The 26,965-nt window shown below is 40.0% G+C and overlaps 2 protein-coding genes across 12 annotated transcripts in view; one reads left to right on the top strand and one right to left on the bottom strand.

Moving 5' to 3' along the window:
* Nucleotides 1-290: 290 nt before the first annotated feature.
* On the top strand, nucleotides 291-24,868 carry LOC137191945 (circadian-associated transcriptional repressor-like). 4 transcript variants are annotated; one of them, XM_067602613.1, is made up of 7 exons: nucleotides 293-678; nucleotides 766-872; nucleotides 3,452-3,914; nucleotides 6,511-6,586; nucleotides 10,966-11,044; nucleotides 19,910-20,024; nucleotides 21,740-24,868. In XM_067602613.1, the coding sequence occupies exons 3-7, from the start codon at nucleotides 3,492-3,494 to the stop codon at nucleotides 22,142-22,144; spliced, it is 1,098 nt and encodes a 365-aa protein (XP_067458714.1). In that variant the 5' UTR covers nucleotides 293-678; nucleotides 766-872; nucleotides 3,452-3,491; the 3' UTR covers nucleotides 22,145-24,868. The 4 variants fall into 4 exon arrangements, with proteins under 4 accessions (XP_067458773.1, XP_067458714.1, XP_067458588.1 ...); XM_067602672.1 differs by lacking the exon at nucleotides 766-872 and having other exon boundaries at nucleotides 291-678; nucleotides 21,743-24,868; XM_067602487.1 differs by lacking the exon at nucleotides 766-872 and having other exon boundaries at nucleotides 294-678.
* Nucleotides 24,869-24,905: 37 nt separating this feature from the next.
* The window catches only part of herc1 (HECT and RLD domain containing E3 ubiquitin protein ligase family member 1), a 70,739-nt gene continuing 68,679 nt past the window's right edge, over nucleotides 24,906-26,965 (bottom strand). For all 8 annotated transcript variants that reach the window (XM_067602282.1, XM_067601869.1, XM_067601781.1 and 5 more), the window contains one exon: nucleotides 24,906-25,612. In XM_067602282.1, coding sequence (XP_067458383.1) covers nucleotides 25,427-25,612 — 186 coding nt within the window. In that variant the 3' untranslated portion in view covers nucleotides 24,906-25,426. The remainder of the gene's footprint in view (nucleotides 25,613-26,965) is intronic.

Raw genomic sequence — 26,965 nt, 5'->3', positions numbered from 1 at the left:
GGCATTTTATCATTTTATTATAATTTATTAATTGTTTGCTTTTATTCTTAATAATTCTTTATATGTCCTTTATAATTCTATGTAAAGCATTATGTAACTTGTTTTGAAAAGTGCTACGTGCATAAAGGTATACTATTATTATTATTATTATTATTATTATTGTTATTATTATTATTATTATTATTATCTACTGTAAATGTGTTGAATCAATGACACTGACTCTTCCCGGAGGTCCTTTAACGCAGCATTAATTAGCCCCCTCTCTCGTCACGTGCTGCAGTGCGACTCTGATCCAATGGGAGACTTTAATTGAAAGGACACACGTGGTGACGCGTTACAGTGTTTCGTCACGACCAGAGTGATCACGTGCGTAGCCTACTTTTTTTTTTTTTTTTTTTTTTTTTTGTTCCCATCTTTTATTTATTTTTCCCTCATAAATGTCCGGTTGACGCAGATGTGTGAGGCGGTTTCCTGCCCGTGTGTGTGTGTGACAGTCAGACCGGGGGAGGCGAGGACCGGTGGAAGAGGTTTGTGCCCCGCCCCTCTCGGACACGTTGCCCAGGGAGAGGCTGCACGGGCTGGATGGGACTCCTGCCCTCCTGCGTGTTGCGCGCTGGTTTCACTCCATCATCAGTCCGCTCGGTCCCGTCTGCGCGTCCGCACACGGGTCCACTTCTGGTAAGTGACGGTCGGGTCTGCCGCTCGCACACACCCGCCTCTCTCCCGCTTCTCACTCACTCACCTGGATTATTATTTTTTTGTCAGTATTATGAGAGAGGATCGATCCGTGGAGGTGAGACTCTGCTGCGCAAAAAAAAAAGACGGATTTTGGAGGTGATGTTTGCGGCTTCTGCACCGCGCTGAACATGCAGGTCTGGTTCATTTCTGTGGTTGTTAAAAAGAAATCCTCTGCTGCTCAACTTCCTGCATTATTTTTTATTGCATAATTACACTGTGATGGTGCATTTCAGCAGTTGAAAGCTGTGTGTGTGTTTCTGGTTTTAATGGGAGTTGAGAAGATTATGCATGAAGCCACAGATCTTGTCGTTGCATCAGCAGTGAGTCTGCATGTGAACTGACAGGCGAAGGGAAACAGGTCCATGTGTTTGGATGTTTTTTCTTACATAATGTTGGACGACCTGCCCATTTGGAAGAGGCAGAGGAAGGTTATTTAATCTACTGGCCTGTATATTCAGTCATTTCAGGAAGCTGTGCAGTAATGTCCGTGAGTGCAGAATTCAGACTCACATGCGGGATGTTTAGGCTTAAATCCAGAGCTGAAGGCAGGAATTTAGAAATACTGAGGTCATGGGTCAACATTTTTACAGTGGAGCCACTTTTTTGACAAATGAAAGTCCGTAAAGTTTTCTGTTAATTCCAGTTTTTTTTCACATTTAATCATTAATTTAACTGGATTATATTTGACGGTCTAAATTAGAGCTGAAATGATCAGTCAAAATTAATCTGCAAGTCGTTTATTTAAGAAGAAATGCCAATATTTAACTGGTAACAGCCACTCAAATGTGAATATTTGCTTGTTTTCTTCATCGTCTGTGAGTCTAGTTGTCTTTAATATTTTGGGGATTTGGATGTTTAGTGTTCAGTTTAGGCTCTGGTAAACTGTGATGAACATTTTTCACTATTTTCTCGCATTTAAGAGACCAAATGATTAAATAATCAATCGAGGATATAACTGTCAGGTTAAAGGAGAATGAAAATAATCATGCAGCTAAATGAAAGTCTGGATGTCTCCTCACAACCAGGAAGATACTGTAGTTCTGGTGGAGAAATGTAGAATCTCTTAATTTCATTTTATTTATTTATAGCCTACTTTTAGTTAACTTAGGCTCTGCATTAGACTACATTTGTATTTTGCGATCATCTCTCAGCTGTTAAAGCTTGAGTTTAGTCTTTGTTTTGTCTTTTTCTAACAATTCTGTGCTCCAGTTCCCAGAGCCGAGGACTGAAATCCTTTTTATATTCAGACCCAGATGTTCAACTGTCTGAAATGTTTACCGTGATGTAGGTTGAGTCTTTGTTCTAAAAGTGACAACAGGTTCTTAATGCAGGTTGTTCAACCTCTTTAACTATTGATCTCTGTCTTAAATTTCCCTGTGAGCTCCTGAAGCTCTGTTACCCTTCTGACCCATCGGTGCGTCAGTCATTACAATCTCACGCTGCGCTGCCAAACAGTGTTTAAACCCACAAAACCTCATCTTTCCAAAGTCTCCAAAGACACTAAATATGGCAGAATTTTTTTGGGAGATGTGTGTGAAATGTTAGAGCCATAAAAAACAGTCTTGGATTTAAATATTTCACTTGGTGTAAACATCTTAACTTGTAGATTAAATGAAGAGTTGGAACGAGCTGATACACAATATACATACAGTTTATGATACTGTCAAACAGTGCGGAATAAGATGATTTTTCAACTGTAATGCTACTTAATGGGAGATATAAGGGTGCAACACTGGATTTCAAGGGGTTAAAAAGATCAGTTAGGGGTTAGGGTTATGGTTAGGGTAAGGTTAGGGTTAGGGTTAATAACAGTTTCCATACTGTATATAGTTAAAGTTTTGGTATTGACAACACTCTGTGAGGGATAGAATGATACATTTCTGGACTTATTTCCATCATTGTCCTGCTGTTTTCACAAACTATCAACCACTTAAAGTGTCTGACATGAAGAAATATCACTAAATAAACACTGAAATGTAGATAATTGAATCTCAAGAAGAAACAATCAATGATATGTTTTAGTTCTTCATTGTTGTGATGATTACAATCAGATATAATCAGGTTCTTGGAGCATCTTATGTTTTGTTTGGTGCATATAAAGACCACATCCTTGTTTTTAAAAGTCCTCATCCTGGTTCTGATGAACCTGGATACCAGCTACTCTGGACTCTGATAGAAACCAGAATACTGTGGCATGTAAACACCTCATCCAGGTTTCTGATTGTTCTCTCGTTACTTCTTGACATTGTTATGATGTAGAGATGCGACTATCGCTGGATGATATCACGATATTTTTGACCAAATACTTTGATATCGATGTTGCGACAGTATTGTTGGGATGATTAACGGTGCTTTCACAAAATATTTACACAATGAGATTTTTGATAAATAATCAATAGTAATGTGGATATAATGACTAAGAAAAAGCACCGAACGCTCCCGTCTGAGAAGCTGGAACCAGTTTGATACTTTGACTTAAAAAATATCTCACATGATTATCAGATTCATGAAAACAGTAAAGGGGCGGCTGTGGCTCAGGAGGTAGAGCAGGTCACTGTTGTTTAACACTTTATAGACAAAATAATAATCATTTGATCAAAAAAATAATCCAGATTAATTGATAATGAAAAGAATTTTTAGAAAATAGTTTACATTCACACTTTAAAACATCATCTGAACATTTCTGCTGTGTGTTTGGTGTTTTTGGCGGCAGGTCCGTGATGCTCTCTGCTGGCTGATAATCTAGCTTCACCATGTCGACCTCAGACTCGGATTACTCCATTGACTGGCTCGCCAGCGACGAGGACGATTACGACGGTCCAGAGAGATTAACCCCTCAGCACGCAGATGCTCCGCCGGTACCCTCGTCATCGTCATCATCAACAACCACGTCGTTAAGAGAATCTCCTTCGAGCTGCTTCCGCTCCGGAGCGACCCAGAGGAGGAGGAGTGACTGTAAAGACGGAGGCCGCTGCGGGGACGTCGCCGACTCTCCGGCCCCTCTGGAGACCCCGGCGGTCAGTCCAGTTCAGGGATTTACCTCCGTTTGTAAGCAGCAGACGCTTTCTGTGGAGTCAAAGCATCACGCGGTCAGGAAGAGAGCACACAGCGCTGCTCTAGACGAACTCTGTGAAAAGCCTCAACCAGACACTGAAAACGAACTGTTCTCGCACAAGGTGAGAGGTTTTTAAATGATAACACACAGACACTATCAGAGCTTTCAGGGAGGATTAATGTCTGTCACACTGAAATCTGCTCCTTGAAGCACATTTTTGCCTTGTATTTCTTCTGGTGGTGTAACCTCGTTCCTGTAGAAGATTGAACAACATTTAAACAACTGAACTTCAGATATCTGTCATGTAGGTTAGTTGCAGAAAATGTAGTGATGTAGAGTAAAGTTTAGAAGTCAATCTCAGAATCAGAGAGTGAGATCTTTCTAGAGCTGCTATTTAACATCAATGTTCTCCTACAGCACACTATGTGGCCAGAAGTATGTGGACAACTGAACTATGGCTGCAGTGTTGTGATTAATGTGTTGATTAGTTTCTCAATTAATCGATTGGTTGTTTTGGCTAAAAAATGTCAGAAAATGAACCCAGAGTTCAGTTTACTGTCACAGAGAACTAAAGAAACCAGAAAATGTTCACATCTGAGAATCTGGAATCAAAGAATGTGACTCCAAATGATTAATCAATTATCAAAATAGTTGGTAATTAAATTAATAGTTGACAACCAATTGATTCATTGAATAAATCATTGCGGCTCTAAACTGAACATGTGATTGATGAGTATTAATCTGCTGCTGTATCAGCCTCCTCCTCCTCTCTCAGCAGAGATTTTCCACCAGATGTTAGAACCTGCTGATTCAAACGTAGCATTAGTTTGATCCAGTGGAAGAATTTCTTCAACAAGTTAAGGTAGAAGTTATAATTTACTCCTCTCCTGAGCAGGTGTAAGTGATTTTTTTTTTGGATGGAGGAACAGTGAGAAAGACTAATGATAGAAAAGGAAGCAGAGGCAGAGCACATTTACACTAAATATGATGCTCTGCAACAATATTTTGATCAAATTAAAGTATATTATAGTAAAAGTACAGATGGTTCAACTGAACAAAGAAGGGAGGTTAGTGGGAAACCAGCTTGTTATAATGTCAAACTGTGTACTAACTTTACACTCTGTGGAGTTTTCTCATAAACAAACAAAAGTTATTTTTACATCCAGCGTTACTCATCAAAACACTCCGTGTGCATCCTGGAGGTCCTGGAACAAAACTGTTGAGTGAATTTCCTTCCTTATAAAGCATTTGAAAAGCCAACTTAAAAAAAAAAAAAAAAAAAAAAAAAAATTTAAATCCTGTATTGTTTACAACCGTGTTTACTTGCAGTCTTCTTGTTTCCCGCCTTTGTTGGCGCATTTCTGCATTTCTTGGCTCAGTGCAGCCACCTGCGGATCACTGGAACAGTGTGAAACATTTGGCAGGACTGTGAACTGTGTCTCCTGCATGCATGAGTGTCCTTGTACATGTGCAGAAGACAAACAAAAAGGGAGATGCACTCATAGAAAAACTGCTCCGTTGGGCTATTAGAGCTCATAAACTCCACAGGGAACCTTTCAAATGAAAAGCAAAGTATCATCAAAAATATGATTGAAAGCTGTAGCAAAAAGATTTACCTCAGCTGGAGCTGACGGTGTCCATCGATTAATCTGCTGGTTATTTATTTGAGTAATCGATTAAACGTTTTGTCTATAAAATGTCAGGAAATAATAAAAAATTACTGTTAGAGTTTCTTAGAGCTCAGAGTGACGTCTTCAAATGTCTTGTTTTGTCTGATTTGTTCAATACGACACCAAAAAGCTTCATATTCTCACATTTGAGAAGCTGCAACCAGCAAATATTCTGCATTTTTCCTCTTAAAAAATGACTAAAAGGATTATTCGATTATTGAAATAGTTGCTGATTAATTTTGTGTCAACTGACTAATCAATTAGAAGCTCTAATCAATTAGAAGCTCTAACCAAAAGTACACAAAAATTGGTGAACATGTACTCATACTTTTGGCCATATAATGTATCTAACTGTACAGAGAAAAACTCTTTGTAGAAGAAGCACTTTAAGAAATTAATAACCGATGTACAGTAGAAGTTCACAGAAGTGGGAGAAACCTGAAAGTACAAACTCTAAATGACAAAGTAGCTTCAGGGAGGCATCGAACATCAGCCTGCCGGTATCAAACAGTGTAAGAGGATCTGATGGTGCCAGTTTTCAGGGTAGTCTGGTGTCACCGGGTCTCACGTTATCCGTCTGAGTGTCACAGTGACGCCGAGGGAAGAAGGCGGCAGCGCGACAGCTCGGCGAGACACGTGTGAAGTCGTCGATTGCTATCAGTTTCTCCATTAGCTTCTGTCAGCTGTTTAATGGCGACTCTCTTATTGAAGCGCCCGCGGACATTTACCTTCAGTGGTAACATGAGACTAATGGCATCAAATGGGAGCGGGTGTAAATGGGTGATCAGTCACTCAGCTGTAAATCAATACGTCCTTGACAAAATGAGAAATTTAAGGTATTCAGAAAGCTGTGAATCAAACTGTTGACACCCTCAGACACACGCTGTTCATTACATTTACTGACTTATGTAATCCTGTATGCAGTTTTAGGAACGCCATAAGCAACGCTCTGCTGTGGATAGATACCCTTAAGTGGCTATTAGAAAGCACTTTAGGTGGTGCAGAGCTGATAGCATGAATGTTAACCTCATTATCTGTTCCACACAGTGCATGGAGCTGCAGTGCTACGTCCAGCCTCTGTCGTCCATCCTGCGCGGCCTGAGATCAGGCAGGTACTCCGAACGTAAGTGTCTAATCCCGGATCTCATAATCCCCCCCCACCCCCCTCCTGTAAGGTTGCCGCTCTGCTCTGCAGCTCAGCAGCAGGTTTGTTAATGGACACATTTTGTTCAGATCAAACTGCTAAAGATAAACACATCATGCTGACACAAAGTGGGATGATTATTTCACTGGATGTTCTCCTGAATCAGACTCGCTCAGACTAACACTGAATGTTTTTTAGCAGCCTGGTGTTTGTTGGTTGGTCAGTTAGTCCAATGTTTTGGTCCAGATGATGAATTTTGTCTTAAAAGTTTGTCTTAAAACACTTGTTGTCCTTTTTTGCAAAAGTGTTTATTTGAAGCTAAAATGAAGCTTCAGCTGTCTGGATGAGTCTAATCAAGCAGATATATTTCAAAGTTTGTCTTTTTTGTGCCAAATTCCCTCTTTTTGTTTCTGTTCTTCCACTGCAGCTGAACAGGGAAACACTGTTGAGACACAAACAGGAATTCTTTACTAAAAAGACTGTAAATGTAGAGGATATCCGCTTTATCTACCTTCATATTAGCTTCAGATTGGATTGGATTTTCTCCTCCATTGTAAGAACATTATGAAGGGATCTTCTAATGGTCAGTATGAACAGCGGTTGTAGCTCAGGAGGTCGAGCGGGTTCAATCCCCGGCTCCTCCGGTCCACATGTCGAAGGGTCCTTGGGCAAGAAACTGAACCCCAAATTGCTCCCGATGGCTGCGCCAGCACAGCATATCTCACCGCCATCAGCGAACGGATGAATGTGGCTCGTAATGTAAAAATGCTTTGAGTGGTCGGAAGACTAGAAAGGCTGCAGTCCACTTACCGTCTACAGACACGAGAGTGATATCGATCTTAGAGAAGACTTAGAGTCCAAAACTGTGAACATGTGCACATTCATTTCTTCTAAATGTAAAAGTTTAAAATGCTTCAATGATGAAACCGAGACAGTCAGTGTGGGTCAGGCCATAACAGGCTTTTATTCAAACCAATTAAAAATCTATAAAACAATTAAACCAAAGCTAGAGAAGGGAGCTGATAGACAGTTGTACTGCGGCCTGACGTCCACTAAACCACAGCGAGAGGGTCTGGGAGTTTACTATCTGCAAAAAAAAACCCAGAAAACACCACAAACAGAAGAAACACCAACTAAATAACGTGCCAACACACACCCCAAACTATCACAGGTGAGTGAACTCCCAACTAGTCCTGTGACTGGACCACCAAACACAGTACTAGAAGGAAACAGAAAACAGAGTTAAAAACTGACTCTAAAAGCAATAAATAAATAAGAACACTAATTAAAAACTAAACTTAAACATTAAAATAAACGGTAGCCAGTGCCGCCTGTAAAAAACCCCCCACAAAAACAGCACTATTAAGACTGGCCCAAAGTTAACATGATTAAAATAGATTCTACAAATATAAAATGTTCTTACTTTGAGTCGTTTGGGTATTTAAAAGACGACCTTTCTCCTTTTTCCTTCAGCAAACATAAAATCATGTTATCATGACCCATTAAAACATTAAAAATACAGATACCTCAGGCTGCATTTGCACCCCTACATTACCCAACCATTAAAAATGTAGCAGGTGATAAAATAATCTAAAAACATATAATAAAAGCTGTTTCCTGGACAGCAGCAGCAACCTCACACCTGTACTCACTGACCTCATCACTCGCCCCTTCTCAGGGACTGTTTCCTGTAAACTTCCATAAAATGTCAATTCAGGTACAACATCAAATACTATAAAACTTGTTTGGCAGTAACAGTATCAGCGTTGGTAGAATCTGCCGTCGGCTCAAACTCTCTTACAGTATCTTCTCCACTGCCAACTTCTCAACAACAAAGAAACACAGTCCTGTTTTCTTAACTTGGCCGTCCAACATTTTCATAGTTTGTCTAACAGAGTTTCAAAAGCTTTTTCATAGCTTTCATAAACCAGCATCGATGAGTCATCGACAACATGTGAGACCGTGCCAAGTATCGCTAAATGTAGCTCGTCAGAACACTGAGTTCAGCCGCAGCCTGAATGAGCTCTGGTTTTGTGTCCAGTGACTTTTACAAAAGACACATGAAGAAGAGATCAGAACAGAACAGACTGATCTAGATCTGATCTTTTTAGGTATTTTCAGACCTGTTGTAGTTGTTTTTCGCTCTGGTCTGAATCTGTTTTTTCCTCTCGGTTCTGTCTCTTTTCACACAGAAAACAAATAAAGCGAAAAAATGTCACCTCACAGTGAGTTTCGTGTTTAAGCTTGTCTCTTTATTCCTGTATCACTCCCCGAGGAGTCTGCACATGTTCGTCTTGGCTGAAGATGTTAAATACTCTATATTTATGTCATAATTATAAAATATCTAATTATATACAGCATTCATCTCTACATGATTAAAGAGTTATGAACATTCTGTGCTGCCAGTGACATTGATATATTCCTTTTGATTCACTTTCTTTTCTCAATTAAGGTGTTCATTTAGAAATAATTAAAACTGAACGTCCACAGTAAAAGACTCAGGGAGGCACAGCACACACTGGCAACTACAGTAGCGGAAGAAAAGGAAAAAAGGATCAAAGGCCTCACGAGTCATTTAACATCCGTTTTAAACTAAGACCGCTTCAGAGATGAAAGACCGGATCAAAGACGCTCGGTTGTGCACACAGTTTAGGTGAGATATGGACTTAAGAACGGCTGTTTGCTTTTCCTTCCTGCACGCAAACATCACTCTGCCAAATATTAGAGGGATTCAGTCATAAGTAGAGTTTGGGCATCGCTGCTTTTTTTTGTTGAGAGTATATGATTCACTCACCATAATACCTATAACAATGTGTTCCTCTAAAGGCTTCATCATAAGATATTTTCTCAGTTAAATAATCACTCAAAATGTACCAAACACCACACGGTCATCATTTTATACATATCTTTAATATTCCATCAAACCACTGGAGTGAACTCATAGAAAACCATACTGGAGTTCGCTTATTAAATTCTTAATTTAGCGCAATTGTGAAAATTAGAATATTTTTATGTTTGTGACTTTTTAAAGCAACACCTGTAGGTCCAAAAATTAGCGTGCTAACATGTTGAACTAAGATAGTGAACATAAACATTACACCTGCTTAACATCAGCATGTTAGCATTGTCATTGTGAGCATTAGCATGCTACGTTAGCAGTTAGCTCACAGCCTCACAGAGCCGCCAGCATGTCTGAATACTCTAAGTCTCAAACACTGCTAATGCTAACAGTTAGCATGCTAATGCTCACAACGACAATGCTAACATGCTGATGTTAAGCAGGTGTAATGTTCATGTTCACTGTCTTAGTTCAACATGTTAGCAAGCTAATATTTGCTAATTACCACAAAACACAAAGTACAGCTGAGGCTGATGGGAACATCATTAGTTCAAGATATTTTAGTTTCGTAGTTGAAGATATTTAGTCATAAACCAAAGTATCTTCATCCAGATGATGGCGCTAGAGAAAAGTCAGTTATTAAAATTCATCCTGAGGGGATGAATGATTGTGTGTACTAATGTCATGACAATCTAACAGTTGTTGAGGCATTTCACTAAAAAACACAAATATTAACCTCATGGTGGCGCTAGAGGAAAAGTCAAAGGATCATCAGATTCATCCTCTGAGGAACATGAGCGTCTGTACAAAATTTCATGGAAATCATCCAATAGTTAAAATATTTTAGTCTGGACCAAAGTGGTGTACTGACCAACTGACAGCTAAGACGGCTAAAAATGACTTTTAAACGATTATCAAAACAGTTGCTGATTAGTTTTCTGTCGACCAATCAGCTAACGGATTCATCGACTAATTGTTGAAAACATATTTTCTCAATCAGCTTGTTCTTATGAGCAGTGATATCCAACATGAACATTTTCTGCTAAAGTTTTGATTTTTTTGGGGGGGGGATTTCTGAGCTTTTCTCACTGGTTTGAAGTGGGCGGGGCTCAGTACCTTTGCACCAATCAGAGTTTAGCAACATTTGAATCAACTTTTGAGATGTGGTTGAGAGCTTCAGAAAAAGATAGATCCCCCTAAATCATACACACTGGTCCTTTAAAAGCTTAAGTCAGTGTGCAGAGCCAGTGCACATACATACAGGAGCCTTCCTGAGTGATTAAGAGAAGTATCTGTTGACTGTAAGCGTAAATTGTATTTCTAATGATGCTGCTGTTGTGTTTTAAGTGAATCAAGCTGCTGCGGTTTGTGGTTTTAGCGTAGTCGAGGCTTTAAAGAATAAAGCTGATGAGCATGACGACACAGCAGAGGTCATAATTGGTACCGTGCTCAGATTCAGAGCCACGTGCCTCCTCTCCTCATGCTCAGTGCAGATTTCTCTTTTTTTTTTCTCCTGCAGGTCTCAGCAGTTTCCAGGAGAGCGTCGCGATGGACCGTATCCAGAGAATAATGGGGGTCCTTCAGAATCCAAACATGGGGTAAATACCTTTTTAGAAATACTGCAGTAGTACGTACTCTGCAGTAGAAACAACAGCATGCTAGAAAATCCTCCATGTTTGCTTGCTTCCTTTTTGTGTGTCTGATCTTTTTTATCCCGAGCAGCCGGATCACATAGTTTAGAGAAATAGTGTCCACATGTCAGATAAAAGCAGTTCGGACCACTGGAGGGCTGATTGAACACAGTCAGGAATGTTTGTAAGATAAAATACTTTTAAGGTGGATGAGAAAAAAAATCTGTTGGTTTTGTTCAGCGGCCACACTTCACTGCATCTGATTGATTATATGCTTACGAAGCTGCTTTTCTTAAACATTTATAGTTGTAAATACAAAATACCTTTAACACATTGCACCTAAGGGACACAGTATGTGTCAAAAATTTATGCCCCTTAATCTCAAAATGATTCCCGTTGAACCATAAACACGCTGTAAAAAATCAGACAAACCTGCCCTTTACAAAAACGCCAGTTTCTTAGTGATCTATTATGGATAAGTATCAGTAAATCCACTTTAAAATCATGGAAAGAACTTAGAACTTGGTTCATAATCATTACATTTATGACATTTTCTTCAGTAAAAGCCTAGTCGATCTTTTTTTACAAGCAAATGCAGCTTGTAACTCTGGAGCTGATTAACAATCATGTAAACAAACGAAAGCAAAATATTCAGCAAAACAGTCAGTGAAAGTCAGAATCAGTGAAAACAGCTTCTGTATGTTGTTCTTTTGGCTATATTCATACATTTTTTTGTTATTATTAAGAACTCACGAACACATCTGTCGATAAAAAAGGCTCTTTGAGCAACATCAGCTTTGGAGTTTTATATGGTCTGAGCCAATACTCAATATTTATCACATTAACTGGCTAAACTTCCGAACTGTTCCCCGTTATTTCCTGTTTTACAGTATTTAAAGTCTCTCTTTTCAAATCTGTCTTAATATAAAAAAAAATGTGTTGTTTATTTTACAAAACATAAAAATCAACAAAAAACAAAATTCCTTCATGTTTCCCTGTTGAGCAGCAGTACATTTGTACTAAAAAGGCTTCAACTGTGGAAGATATCTACTGAATTTGACTAACTTAGTGGCTGAAGCTTCATTTAAGCTTCAGATAAACTAACATACATTCCTAAACAACAAGAGGGAGAAAGTGATCTTTTATGGTCAGCTTGAACAGGAGGAATCATTACAGCGAGCTAAACCTGTTTCAATGTTCATTTGGGCGCCTGACTGTTGTTTTAAGACAGACTCGGAAAAAGTGTGAACTCGTCCTTCGAGTCCCAACCTGCTCTGTTTGATGATGAGATGCGAATAGGTTAACAGGACTGGATCTACTGGTAGCAAAAAGATTCAGTCATCTGAGGTTCTATTTGAAAAAAATATACAGTTAAGCACAAAGTCAAGAGGTTGCAACAAGCTTGTGAAGCTGTAAACAGAACTGTGTCCCCGCACATGCTCAGTAGCGTCGGCCTCACACAGAACTACTCTCCAGAGACTGAAAACATGTTCGCTGTTATTAGTCTTTGGAGCCGTTTCTAAACAAACATGTCACCCACGTTTTTAATAGTTTTTGGACGACAACGGAGGTCAACGACACAGAGGGATACACACACAATACTTGTTAGTAGATCAGTTCAGTGTTGGTTTGGATCCAAACATGATATTTGTTGACGATAAGAAAAATATAGAAAATCGCAGCCTTATCTTTTTAAGTATTTGGTACCAACTTTCTGTACTTCAGTTTTTTTTTTTTTAGTGAGTCTACAAGAGCATCAAAAGGATCGTATATCTCCACCACTTCGGAAAATAAAATAAAACATTAATCTCAAAAGCCTGCAGACCCAAAAATGACCTTTAAGCTTTAACTGTAACAAAAAGGCGATTTTTGTTTTTATTTCAACATGAATAACTGTTAAACATTCATGTATTAAATGTTGTTGAAAGGACCCATTTCACACGTCATATATTCTTCCTGGACTTTCTACGACCTTCAGTAACGTCACAGACATGAAATACGACTCTGAGTGACTTCAAACAGGTCGAACACAGTTGTTAAGAAGCTGTTTCCAGCCGTTTCAGTCATCTTGTGTTAGTCTTTGATGCCAAATGGGTGGAGTTTGTCTCTCCAGAAAAGTACAATGAACGTCGTGAAGTTTGTTTGACAATCACAGGAAAACATATGAAGGTCATTTAAGACACTTTCCTGTGATTTACAGCGTCTGTGACTCTATCAGCACTGAACAGACGCGGTAAACTGCAGCCACGTGCAGATTAAAACAAATGGGGAAAAACGTTTGGGAAGAGTAAAAGACATCTGACGTCATTAAATTTAATCTTCTGTGACGGCCTGAAGGATTCTGGTGAAACCACAGGATTTTATATATTTTCCCCTGAAGAACATTTTGCAGTTGACCTCCCAAACTCTTCAATTTTACTATTAAATTTCTTTTGTTTTTTTACATTTTGGAAATAAAATGTGTTTCTGAGTCTGACTGACGCTGGATTGATACCAAAATCGATGTTGATACTTAAAATAATAAAAAACTCATGCACAATGATGTATTGACCAATAAATTTTTCTACATACATTTTTTTTTTACACAAACAAATGTGATAAAGATATCTGAGTAAATAAACGTACATTAATTGCAGTAGAAAAGTGTAAATAAAGACAAACACAACAAACTAAAATAAATTTGAGTGTGAAACTTTATTCTTGACTTTGGAAATTCCAGTTTGGCAAAAATAATCTTAACTCATTGTCCACTTACTAGCTTTTTCCGGATCTTTCAACAGTATGTCAACTGTTGGATGGCACAAAATTTCCTTCAACTCAACAATTCAAAAACAGAAGTCATACTGTTCAGTCCCCCTAATCTAAATAACCCCATCAGTCTTGGTCCCCTGTACACCTACATGAAGCCCACAGCCAGAAATCTCGGAGTACTGTTCGATCCAGGTCTAAGTTTCAAACCACACATTAAACGCACAATATGTAATTTCAGCCGCTAGGGGTCTCAATCAAAACAATAACAAGAGACGGAGTGTGATGACGGTGTGAAGTAGCAAGGGATCATGGGAGTTGTTGTCTTCGTCGTTAAATAACCAGCTTCACTGGGATAGGATTACTCCGGTGTTAATCATTCGGGATGTTTTTACCCGCAGAGGTCTCCTCCTCTCCAGAACAAACGGACCCGGAGCTTACAGGTAAAAACACTGAATAAAACTGTTTCACCTAAAAAATCAGTGTTTCTCCGACGACGTACGGCGACCACCGGACGTCCGGTACGGGCTGTGAGCCGAGCTGCTGCTAACACTTGTTCGGTTTATTTCTCTTATAACTTTAGACCCAGACGTTCGGCCGGTTTCTCCCGGGAGCCGAATTATCCGCAGAGGTCTCCTCCTCTCCAGAAACAAACGTACACGCAGATTAAAATCGTTAAAAATACTAATTAAAGCTGTTTCACCTAAAAAAATCAATATTTCTCCGACGATGAATCGTGACCATCGGACTTCCTGGAGGGGCTGTTAGCCGAGCTGCTGCTAACGTTTGCCCAGTTTATTTCTCTGATAACTTAAGATCCAGACGTCCAGCGACTAAAATCCTTCTTCCGGCTAAAAGATATAGTTAAAAATGACCTAAATTTATCATGAAAATGTGGCTTAAAACTGAATAAAAGTCAATTTACAACAGTTTCTGTGGAACAACCACAACGCTGATGTATTATCTTGTATGTGTGTAAGTTACTCTTTGGTAGACGCCATTGTAGCGGACAAACACAGCGCCGCCGTATGTATCTTGTGCGTGTTTACTCTTTGGTAGAGGAGGTATGACGCCATTGAGATGCGACCAAATGAAACGGTTCGTTACTTTGATTAAATTACAGATTTCTCTGGGTTTGAAAATTGTTGGAAACATTTGGGATAATGTAAGAACACAACTCAACAACATATATAACATAGGTCTAGTTGTTTTTAGACATTTTAATGTGGAATAATTACATTTTATACCTTTTAACAAAGTTGTCCAGTCCTGCTTCCTCCAAATCAGAACCATTTCCAGAATTAAGCCAATGCTTCACCATTCCGACCTTGAAAAAAATCATCCACGCTTTCATTCTCTCTAGACTAGATTACTGCAACTCCCTCCTTTCCGGTATAACACAAAAATCCCTGTTCCGCCTCCAACTAGTTCAGAACGCAGCAGCTCGGCCTCTTACTGGTTTTAACAGACAACATCACATCACCCTGATTCTGGCTTCTCTCCATTGGCTCCCTGTTCGTTTTAGAATTGATTTTTAAGATTTTACAGATCACTTTTAAAGCACGTCTGGGTCTGAAGCTCCAAGCTACATAACAGACATGCTGACCCGGTACAAGCCAGCCCGCAGCCTTAGATCCTCAGGTGGGCCCTTCTGGCTGTTCCAAAGTCGAGGCTTAAATCTAAAGGTGACCGTGCTTTTGTCCATCAGGGCCCCTCGACTTTGGAACGACCTGCCTGAGGAGATAAGGCTCGTAAAATCAGTGACTTCTTTTAAAACCTCTCCTAAAACCCATTTTTACAGACTTGCTTTTATGTAATGTTGTCTTTCGATCATCTTTCTTTTAAACTTTTTATCATCTCTTTATTGTCTTTCTTTGCCTTTGGCCGCCATCTTTTTAAGGTCAGATCTGTTATTGTCTTCTGTTTCATGTCTTTGCTTTGCATTTGTCTGTCAAACCACTTTGTAAACTTTGTTTTTAAAAGGTGCTATATAAATATGGTATGTCAGTTTAGTTGCATCATGAGACCCAAGTATGAAACCTGAGTCACGTTTTCATCTCCGGCCACTGATGAAAACCATGAGATGCAGTTGAAAGCCCCAGAAAAAAGCTAGTAAGTAGAAAGTGAACCTCGAGTCAAGATTATTTTGTCAAACCTTATTAAATTTGAATAACAAATATACACAAGTAAACCTTCTCCTTTAAGAAGTTAAGGTCACAATGCACTCTAACTATAAAAGGTAAAAAATAAATTATAAAACAGTGACTGGAAATTCCATGCAGCCTTTTTTTTACCTCTTTGTATCCTGATAATATATTTTTAGGCTCAATTATTCCATTATCAGAATCTGTTTTGACCATTAATCAGTCTAACTGCACAAAATGTCCAAAAAAATCACTGCAGAGAAGAATCATTTCAAACACTTCAGCACAAGATGATCCCGAAACTCCACCAACACACTCACGTAGGACTCCAAGTTTCTGTTCCTCTCAAACGAAACATTCGTTAGTCGCAGATTTGATGTGAAACGTTTTGTTCCTGGAAACTGAACTTTTTATAGAGTCACAGCTGAAAAACGATCTGGATGACGCACACTTTTGTAACATAAGGGATTGTTCTTTTGGGGCCAAAGCTGATCTGTCCGCCACATGACAAAGATTCATTCATTCATTCATTCGGTTTGTAAATTATATTCCGCTGACAGACAAACTAACAGGTGAGAATCATGATCTCCTCTGTGGGAGAAATGAAACATCCCACCTGGAAACACAAACACGTAGTAAAGTAGGAACGTTTATGTGCAAATCTGATCCAAAAACATACATAAATCTGCATTAACGGATATTTTTTTGTCCAGCAGAAACAAGTTATGAACACAACACTGACATTTCATGACCTTTTAAGTTGATATGTTAGCAAATAGTTGCTTATTTCCACATCAAGCAGTTACGGAGCAACATTATCATTCATTTGGAGTCCACTAATCACTCTCTTTTAGCTCTGTTTTTGCTCTCTACCAACTCCTGAGGGAAATATCTGTCTCTTTAGCTGCTAAATGCTCCACTACGTTCACCAGCTAGTCTACAGCTAACTGCGTCTGTTTGCTGTTTGGTGCTGAGCAGGTAGTGTACAGTTGCTTGAAACAATGAATAAAAGACAATAAAAAAATCAGGTCAACAGGTTTCCTTTGCTGGCCAAGAATCTGACCCACTTTCTTAAACAAAAACAGAGCACATTCTGTACATTTTTTTTGTTGCTTTCCGTTTGACACATAAACCTGACATGTGGGCTGTGAAATGAACGTCTATGTTAAACACATCTGAGGCTGGACCACACATGGAGCTCTGCAGCGTAGGTGGCATTAAAATGTGTCTCAATAACATCAGATTTAACACACATAGGTCCTCCAGTGTTGGGGGGGGGGGAGTATTCGACTCATCCGCCGTCAGAACACATGCGATGTTTTTATAGGCTCCATTGTTTCCCATTTGGCAGAATGAATTGCTGAAGTAAGTCAGGAAAACATGGCAACAAATCCAGTCATGTTGGCAGTCAGAGGCCGAGAAGAAAAGAAAAAAAGATATTTACAGCAATAAAGTCAAAGCTGCTTGTGAATACTGAGATATATATTACCTGCTGGGATTCATTCATTTGTTGCTTTTAGAGTGAATACATGGAAAATATCTTTAGTTTGTGTTCTAATGAGTTTAATGTGAAATTTTAAAATTTGTAGCAACAATACATCAAATGTTCTTCCTCTGTTAATATGTGATAGTAGTCTGAATATCTTTGGGTTTTGGACTGTTGGGCAATGTATTGTATTGTATTGATATCATTATATCATAAGGGAGAAGTGTCTTCTCCTGGTTTTAAAGGCTGTTTTACTGTAAAATTTTGTAATTCTCTGAACTTACCAGACTGTCGTAGCTGTTCTATTATTTGCCCTTTACCTACTCAGTCTTTGTATCCACATTACTGATGATTATTTATCAAAAATCTCATTGTGTAAATATTTCGTGAAAGTACCAATAGTCATCCCTACAATACTGTTGCAATATCGATATTGAGGTATTTGGTAAAAAGATATCGTAATATTTGATTTTGTCCATATACATTCAATTAGTTGGTCGATATGCTCTCGTCCGACTAAATTCTCATTGGTTAAATAATCTCCGTGTTACTTTCATTAGGAGAAAAAATTAAGTCGATTTTAGTTGAAGATTATGTACGCTTTCAGTCGACCAAGATTTTCTTTGGTTGCCTACATCCCTAGATGTTTGCGTTGTCCGCCTCATACTTCAGACCAGATTAGGGCTCAAACGTACAGATGTATCTGAGAAGTTGCCATTTTGAGTAAAGAACAATACTAGAAAAATAAGTTGTTGCTTCTGGTCGACACCATCTTCTCCGTTTGGACCTTCCTGCTACCTCAGGGAACGCTAGCTTACTATGAACACCGAGTGCTACACACTTGGGCTAACGTTCGCTGCTTTAGCTAAATTGTGCTAACAGAGCAGGTATCGTAACCAAGTAACATTGAACTTAGTGAAATATTGCGACAATAGTGTGACTCAGCAGGTGACTGTCAACTGTCAATCACAGCTGTCAATCAACACCCAAACAGCAGACATCAAAGCTACTATAAGTCTTCAAATCTTATTAACGGACCAATAATGACCACCAACACACTTATTAGAGGACCTGAATTTAGAGACTGAAACCATAATGACTCGTTGAAAACAAGTGTTTCTAGAGAGATGTTGGGTCAGTCGGCAGCACTTTAAGGTTCTTCAGCCTTGAGATGTTTTAGTTGTGACTTGCTTTGAAACCAGCGGAAAAATTTTTTAAAAATTCTGTAGCCTTGGTAGCTAAGGTTGTCCACTCTTTTATTTCAGATTGGATTCAGACTTGAACATGTACGGATGTGTTTCAGAAGTTTCCATTTTGAGTAAAGAAGGAGAAAAAGAATTGAAATGCTACCATGATTGTCTGTTGACATAGCATCTGGAGTGGAGTTCATCAGGAGGGCGGCCCTTAAAGAGACAGGAGCTAAAACGGCCTGTTTCAGACAAAGGCTGAACTGAGGGGCTGCATAAAGAGCCAATATAAGATAAATAAGGAGTTTATTGAATTATAAATCAGGCAAAGATATTCCATTAGAGCCTCAGAATATAAATACAGACCTGGAAATATGCAGAATATGTCCCCTTTTGATATATAAATACAGATTATAACCACTTTAAATATAATAAAATCCAGCACAACAACTAAAATTAAGGACTCAGACATTTCATTACCACAACGTTGAATCACCATCTGTTTGACAGTATTACATGGTGTGTGGTGTGAAGTCATGTAGGGTGTGTGTGTGTGTGTGTGTGTGTGATGCTGTCCTGGCTGAAATAGTTGTTTTTTAAATCCAACTCATGGCTGTGAGCAGGTGGGCGGGGCCTCAGCGGGCCGCTCTAGGGCTTACTGCTCTATTTATAGCCTGTGAATGGAAGGAACGAGGGCCTTCCCCCGCTGCCACGTGTGGGCTGCAGCCTGCGTGCGTGCGTGTGTGTGTGTGTGTGTGTGTGTGTGTAAAGCAGCGCCGCAGCAGCAACTCGCCGCGGTCACATTTCTCATGTGGAACTGAACATGCCCTACTCGCCTTCCTCCGTACATGTCATGTGACCCTCGTATAGATAGCATCACACAGACGGCGAGGAATGCAGATATATAAAAAAAACACATACACACACACACACACACAGCACTCGCCCCCTCTCAGGCTTTTTATTTATTCAGTCTTTGTGCTATTTCATGATGTCCACCAATCAGATGAAGCCAGAGTGCTGAATGTGTTGGCAGAGGCTTTATAAGGCTTATGTAATGGCCATTGGCGAGACATCCCTAAGCCATCTGAGCTGCAGGGCGGCTCGTCTCCGACTCTCTGTAATCTGCAGCTGAAAACTCCTCTCCTGTTCAAATGTCAGATTCAGTCTGAAGTCTGAAGCAACACATGACTTCACCCTCGTCTCCTGTCAGCAGCACGTCACTCTCTCTCATCACCTCGTTCTCTCTGTCTCCCGTCTCTTCTAGCGGACGCTTCCTCAGCATTATACTGAAAATAGAGGAGATGCTTCAGAGCTGGTTCCCCCATATCAAACCAAATCTGACCCAGAGAGACGACAGCACTCCGGCTAAGAAGCAAAAGGTAAATATATGTTGAAAAGTGACAATAATAAAGATTAAAAATCCTGTTTATGGAGTAATGCAGCGCTGACGGTAAGGAGAGAGTCATGAATCAGATTATGTAACAGCATCCTGGAAGAGGACAGTGGAGGCATTAATGTATTTTTATTGGGCAGAGGAACTGGCAAAGATTTCCAACAGCAACAGTTTCACAAGAAGAGTTGGAGGTCAAATAAGGATGGGGGGGGAAACCAGAGCGGCCTCGTGCTCGCACACAAGAATGTGTTGACTCCCTCCCCCCCCGATCGATAAATCCACGTTTGGAAACAACCGAACCAAATTTAACCGAGGATCTGGAAGGGATTCTCAGAATAGAAACCTCCCGAAAACCAAATAAATCATTGCTGTCACTCGGATACTTGAGTGAAATGTATTTATTGGCCCCGTAAGAACAAGCTCAGATCGCTGCTGTTCCCAGTTTCAGCTAAAAATGGCTAAAATCTCAGAACCCCAAACCCCGACGTCCACACTCACGGACTTCGAGGCATGTTCCCGTTAAGTCTGCGAGGGCTTAGGGCTGTCCCATTGTCAAATTGTAAAGTGCACGAGGGCTCTCTGGCAGACATTTTGAGCCCTTTATGTACACCTTATGTAAGTCCGCATTGCTGTCATGGATGCACAAAGAGAACTGGATACAGTGTCGGAGGCCCTATGAAAGTCGCTCAGTGGTGCATGAAGCCAAAAAGCCACTTCCTGAGCAGGGGACTATCTTCTCTGACTATATAAACCTCACAATGCCTCCGCTAAGTTTCTTTTATATCGCTGATATAGTATCTGCGTTGTGAAGATGGTGAACTAACGGCTGACAGTTAGTAGTTGACTCCAACGAAGATACACAGACAGCTCTGATGTCATACTATAAGTATTTTTTTTATATATTTCAGAAGTTTAAAATGTCTCCTCTCAGTGTTTGTGCACTGGAGGCTTCAAGTTTCCACATCGCACTTGTGTGAGTCGCATACTGGACCACGATTGGCTCCAAACTAGTTGTGATGTCATAAATGATAGTCTTAAGTAAACGCCTTTCAACCCAGATTTGCGGCGAGCGCAAAGAAACTTTCCTCCTTCAGCAGATGAATGTGAAAAAGAGAGAAGAGAACAACATCCAAAACACATTTTTGAGTGGAGGAAGACTTTAAGTTATTGTTTGTCTTTTTTTTGTTTTAAGCAAAATGCCAAAAAACTCTCTGGTAGCGGCTTCTCACATGTGAATATTTGCTAGTTTGCCCAGTTTTCTATGGCGGTAGACAAAACATCTTTGTGTTTTTGACTGTCGGTCGGACAAAACAAGTCATCTGAATATGTTCTCTTGGGCTTCAGGGAACAATAATCAGCATTTCTGTTTATTTTATGACATTTTATACACGGAAATATCAACTGAATACTAAAGCAAATAATTGTCAGACCTATTGATAATGAAGATAATTGTTACAGTTCTCCTGTGATGGAATAATACGACCTGTTCCTCAGTTTTCTGTGTGCAGTTTGATTAAAAACACAACTTTACAACAAATACGCTCAATATAAACTAAAACTATTAAAGTCAAACTAGATTTTGACACATATATTGCAAATTTCTAAACATTTGACTCAAATGATTTAAGTACGCCTGAAGCTTTTGGCTAGTTTTTTGTTTTTGGATGCAGAAGCTGATGAAATCCTTCTTTTCTCCTCCAGCAGCATCATAGCAGTGCCTCCCCTCCTCCATCCTCTCCGGTGTCGCTCTGCTCCTCAGACTCCGCAGCCTCCTCCACCCACCTCAAATGGTTTCACACTTCACCCATCTGCTCCCTGAAAACGCCTGAGTCAGCGCTCGGCCGCTCCGCCGCCGCCGCCGCCCCTGCCCCCGCCACCGCCTCCTCCTCCTCCCCTCTGCCCTCGCGCTGCAGCCGGGAAGTGACCCAGGACAACGCCGTCTCCTCCAGCACCGACTCGCACACGCGCCGCCTCAGCGCCAACCCTCGTCTGAGCCGGGGGCCGCTGCCATTCAAGATCAGCTCGCCGTGTCTGGAGAGACTGCTGCAGGCGAAGGAGAGCATCATCGCTCCCAGAACTGTGGGAGACGGCGGCTGGTTGTCTTAGCTGCCCGCGGAGCAGCGTGACTGTGTCAGCGGGTGATTTGGGGACAGATCCATGTGAGACAGGATCTCACCTCGCAGGCCCCCACATGGCTTCCATACAGCCCGAAGATACTAAAAAGGCCTTAAAAAGCATGTTTCAAAGTCTTCTAAATCTTTTTTTTTTTAATCTACAGCTCACTTGGACTTCAGGTGGTCCAGGATGAGCAGAAAGAGTCCGAATGTGAGAGAAATAAAAACAGGGCAGTGGGTTAAAACGACTGCAGATTTGACGTGTTTCGATGACAGCTGCTTGTGTCACGAAACACGGACCTCTAGGTTGAGTTTTCACTAGTTGTTTGAGTTGGATGGGTTTAATTTTCTAACAAATCCAAAGGTTAAAAAACAATGTTGGCAGGAGAGAAATACTCCCTCAACAATCGACTGACTGACTGAACAAATAAGGCGGGAATCATGAGCTCTGGGTCTGACTTCCTCTGAAAACATGTACACGACTGTATTTATGGATCTAACTCTGAATGAATGCACATTACACTTGATAAGGAGACTTGTGGTTTTTCATACCTGAATACTTTTGACTGTTACCTTGTTTTTGATCTGCTTCAGTTTATAATGATTCCTCTACCTCATGCTGATACCACGTCACAGTTCGACGATCGCCGTCGAGTCAAACGCTGAATCCTAAACTCGTGAACTTTTACAAGAGCTGAGAAAAGTCACTTCTTGCTTTTAAGGCTGAGTAAATCAATAACATGATTCAATCAATACTATGAATGTGGCAAATGCATCCAAAGTGAGTTTTTGATTAAAATGAGTCTAAAATCATTGATTTAACACGATACAAAGTAATATTTTATTATCGCTCAGCACTAAATAAACCAGTCAGTAACTTTTCTCAGCTCTCAGAAACACTTGATCCCTCAATACAAAGGGTCTCGTTTTTCATTCACTTTAAGTTTTCGTCTTTCACATCCTGCATGTGTGAGTTTCAGACTGGTTTAATTGGTAGGTTCACATTTTTTTCCCCAAGTCTGTCTTAAAACAATAATGACATCTGCTGTAGTTGTTCCTCGAGTTCATACTGGCTGCAAAAAAAAAAAAAAAATCATGTTTTAAAACAATTTTAATATTTTCTTATGAGGGAAAAGTTAATTCCAACGTTCAGCTGAAGTTAACGTGAAGCTTCAGAAGTCCAAGTTTGTCTTTTTAGTACAAAAATTCTACTTTTCCGCATCGTAGCTCAGCAATGAAACATTTCATGGGAACATTTCAAGGAAAAATGAGATTATTTTGCACTAAAAAAGACAAACTCTGGAACATAATCACTCGATTCACACTGCTGCAACCTCACATTAGCTTCAGCTGAACTTCAGAATGTGTTTTTACTCAGAACGAGGACCATCGCTGACATAGATATCGCTTTAAAAGGCAATTTCTTTGCAGCAAGTACAGACAGGAGGAACACTAATGCTTTTTAAAAGTACAGACTTGAAAATATGTGAACGTACCTTTTTAAAGACTTCTTTAACAATAAATACTTGGTCACAGGTGGTGACGGTGCCTGTACACATTTTAATTTTAACGCTGTTCAACTCCAGAGGAAATTCAGAAACCAGAAACATCTCCTGCCAAAATGTTAAGGACAGATTGAATTTTTAAAAAAAATCTTGTTAAGTTAATCTTAGTAACTTGATGATTTATACATCGAGAGAGTTTTTGGTCGCTTTTAATAATTCCTCCTCTTCATACTGGCTGTGAAATGATCCTTTACTAACGGCTACAAATCTTTCATTCAGCATGAAAACAGTTTCAGCTGAAAGTGATCTGGTCTTAAATTTCTGATTCTGTCAGAATGTTTTTTTTGGTCGCCAAAGCTTCAAATCAGTCATCACAGCGAGATCCGTCAGCATCGTTTTTAGACTGACGACCAAAGATTTCACCACATTTCTCTCAACGATTGTCGACTGGGAATCTTCGTCCTGGCAGTCGTGTTTGAATTTTATTGCTGGTGTGTGTTTTTTTTCTTAGCAACAAACCTACATGTGACTACCAGGATGATTCAGTTCATAGAAGCACAAAGAGAATTTCATTGTAAAAACACCGAACAGTTAAAAGATCCGTGTTTGATCTGCTGAAGCTTCTCTAGAAGACAGTTTTGCAGATATTTTGTCACTTATTTCTTTACTTTGCGAGGCAGCAGGATTCACAAGATCACGAGAGAATCCATCTCGTCAGAACCACCGGTCGTTTGGACCAATCGGCGTTCTGTGAGGATTCTCGCATCTCTCACGTATCCAGCTGCCTCGCAAACTAATACAGCGATAGACAGATGGTTCATCCAATCACCTGCCAAGTATTTTTTTTTTTTAAAAGTGCCTGCCCTTCTCCCAACAGGACGACTGACGGCTGCGTCATGTCTCTTATTTCTAGCGGCAGAACAGAAATTAAGATCATCTCCAGGGTGGTATGAAGAGGAGGAATTATTGCAGCAGCTATAAACTCTTTAAACAAAGTATTGTTTTGAGATAGATGTGAGAAAATCCAAATCCATTGTTTAAAACAGCTTCTTGCCAACATGTACAGTATGAAACACACTGCGTAGACATGTTGAGGTTTTCCTTTATGTACATACTTTTCACAGTTTATTTACGCCCCCCCGCCCCCCTAAAAAGATGGCCTTTGTGATATTTTGTACTTCTGAAATAAATGTGATGTCTGCTTTCTGAAAGGAAGTGTGTGTCTTGTTTTAAACAGCAAACCACAAATCAATTATGCAGCATTTATTGTTGTTTTTTGTTTTTTTTTGTATGCTTTGGGAAACTCGGCATAGGCAATGAAAACAATAAATATGGATATTATGCAAAACATTTTTCCTAATGAAGCATTTTACACAATGTACAATATTCCTTTTTCTTCCTCCATCACCTGCTTGAATATTCTATACACATGTCCAAACAAATAAACATACCTCCATGCAGAAACCCTGAAAATGGGATGTGGAGTAATGGAAAAAAAATTAACACTAAATGCACTTCTCGTGTGGATTTTCGTGTCATTTAAAAACTGCTAATAAACCACAAGGAGAAATGAAACTTTGTGCTGTTTTAAAGTACATAAAATTAAAGTAAAAAGTGGCCCATCTGCTCAGGAGTTCCCTACAACTGGTGCAGTGATGGCGATGCATCTCTGGGTTTGTGTGTTTGTGTGTGTGTGTGTGTGATAAGACAGTCCGTGCCCGCTCATTCCTGGGACTCAGTCATGTATTCAGAGTGTGGAACTGCCCGCGTCAGTAGTCCGTATCAGAGCCCTCGGCGTTGTCCACGTTACGGGAGAGCATGTAGTTGTCCATGTCGATGGAGCGGCAGTTGTTGATGGCGTAGCGCAGCCTCTCCGCCATGACGGCCTGGCTGGAGTACGGAGGCAGACGCAGCTGGAAGAAACAGGTCTGAGAGGTCGGCAGGCTGTCGTACGGCTGCGGAGAGAAAACGCAGAAAGTCACATAAAGATCCTCCAGATGTGTTTTAACTCTTTCATGCATGAATTATGATAACCAGTCAGGAAGTGTTTTTATTCCTCTTTAGGCATGAAAAAAAAATTGAACTTTTTCAAGGAGTTTGTCCAACTCAGTAGACGGATGATTAATCGTCATTTTCTCCCAACATAAAATCAATACTTGCAAATTTTAACAATTGTATTACTCCTTAGTTGTTACTTGATGTTACAAAATTTTATGTACCTGCAAGGGTCTATTACTATAGAAGGATTGGCGAGATGTTCCTGAGTGTTTCCGGCCGGCAGTCGGCCATCTTGGTTTTGAGAAATTTGTGTTGCACTTACAAAGGCTGGCCAATGGATAGCAGTGTCTGGGATGACACACACGAGTCCACTGTGTTGTGCAACTATACCATTAAAACTCGTGCATATATAAGAAAACGGCTTTTGAACAGCTGTCCACTGTAGTGACCACGATGCATGAAAGGGTTAAATACATGAAAATGCTCTGCTTGGAAAAACACCAGACTGACCCAAATATCAGGTGATGTTTTTGTCTTGAAAACATTTGAAGAAGTCGGGGTTTTGTTCACAGGATCAGAGATCCTTTTTGAACGGAGAGAGTAACCGCTGTAACACCGGCTCCAAAGGAGAGTGGTGCATTATGGGTTGTTTGTAGCCTTAATGTTGCTACGCTAGCGGGTTTCTTGCAGTCTTAAAGCCCCTGGAAAGGAAAATCCATGATTGGCTATTAATCATGTAATTTGGGATGTAATGTGCATATAGTAAACACTTAAAAAGTATGAGAACAGCCTTTGACATAGTCTATGTAATTCTTTAGAAAGTTTCTTCCCTTGTTACTGGGTTGCAGTTAGACGGGGCTAAACTAGGGAATTTATTACGTAATTAATACCTGCCCAATCATATTTAGGAGAAAAATGATTGACGTGGCTATCTGGTCAAGCTGACTTAACAACACTTACTCTCATCTCCCGCAGGAGAAAACAGTGCAGTGCACTTTTCTTTGCTTTTCGCTAGAATGAAAATTCAAATTAGCCTGATATGGTTTGAAAGTTACTGTGTTAAGCTAACTAGCAGACTTGGCTACATCATCCAAATCTGTATTAATCACTGAGTGGATAAGTAGCCCAAAAGTGTAGCATAGTAATGACAATGCTAACGGCTTCATGTAAGTGAATGAAAGATGCTAAAACGATTAGCATCCTGCTCCAGGAGTCTATAATGAGTCTGTTAGTCAGTTAGTTCAGTTGAACCTGCAGGAGTTTCTGGAGGCTCGTCTAACGTGTTTTTCTGCAGTGGAGGAAATAAATTC

The sequence above is a fragment of the Thunnus thynnus genome, chromosome 1 (assembly GCF_963924715.1).
Source record: "Thunnus thynnus chromosome 1, fThuThy2.1, whole genome shotgun sequence".
NCBI lineage: Eukaryota > Metazoa > Chordata > Actinopteri > Scombriformes > Scombridae > Thunnus > Thunnus thynnus.
The sequence above is the reverse complement of the archived record's forward strand: the minus strand, read 5'-3'. Positions and strand labels throughout refer to the sequence as shown.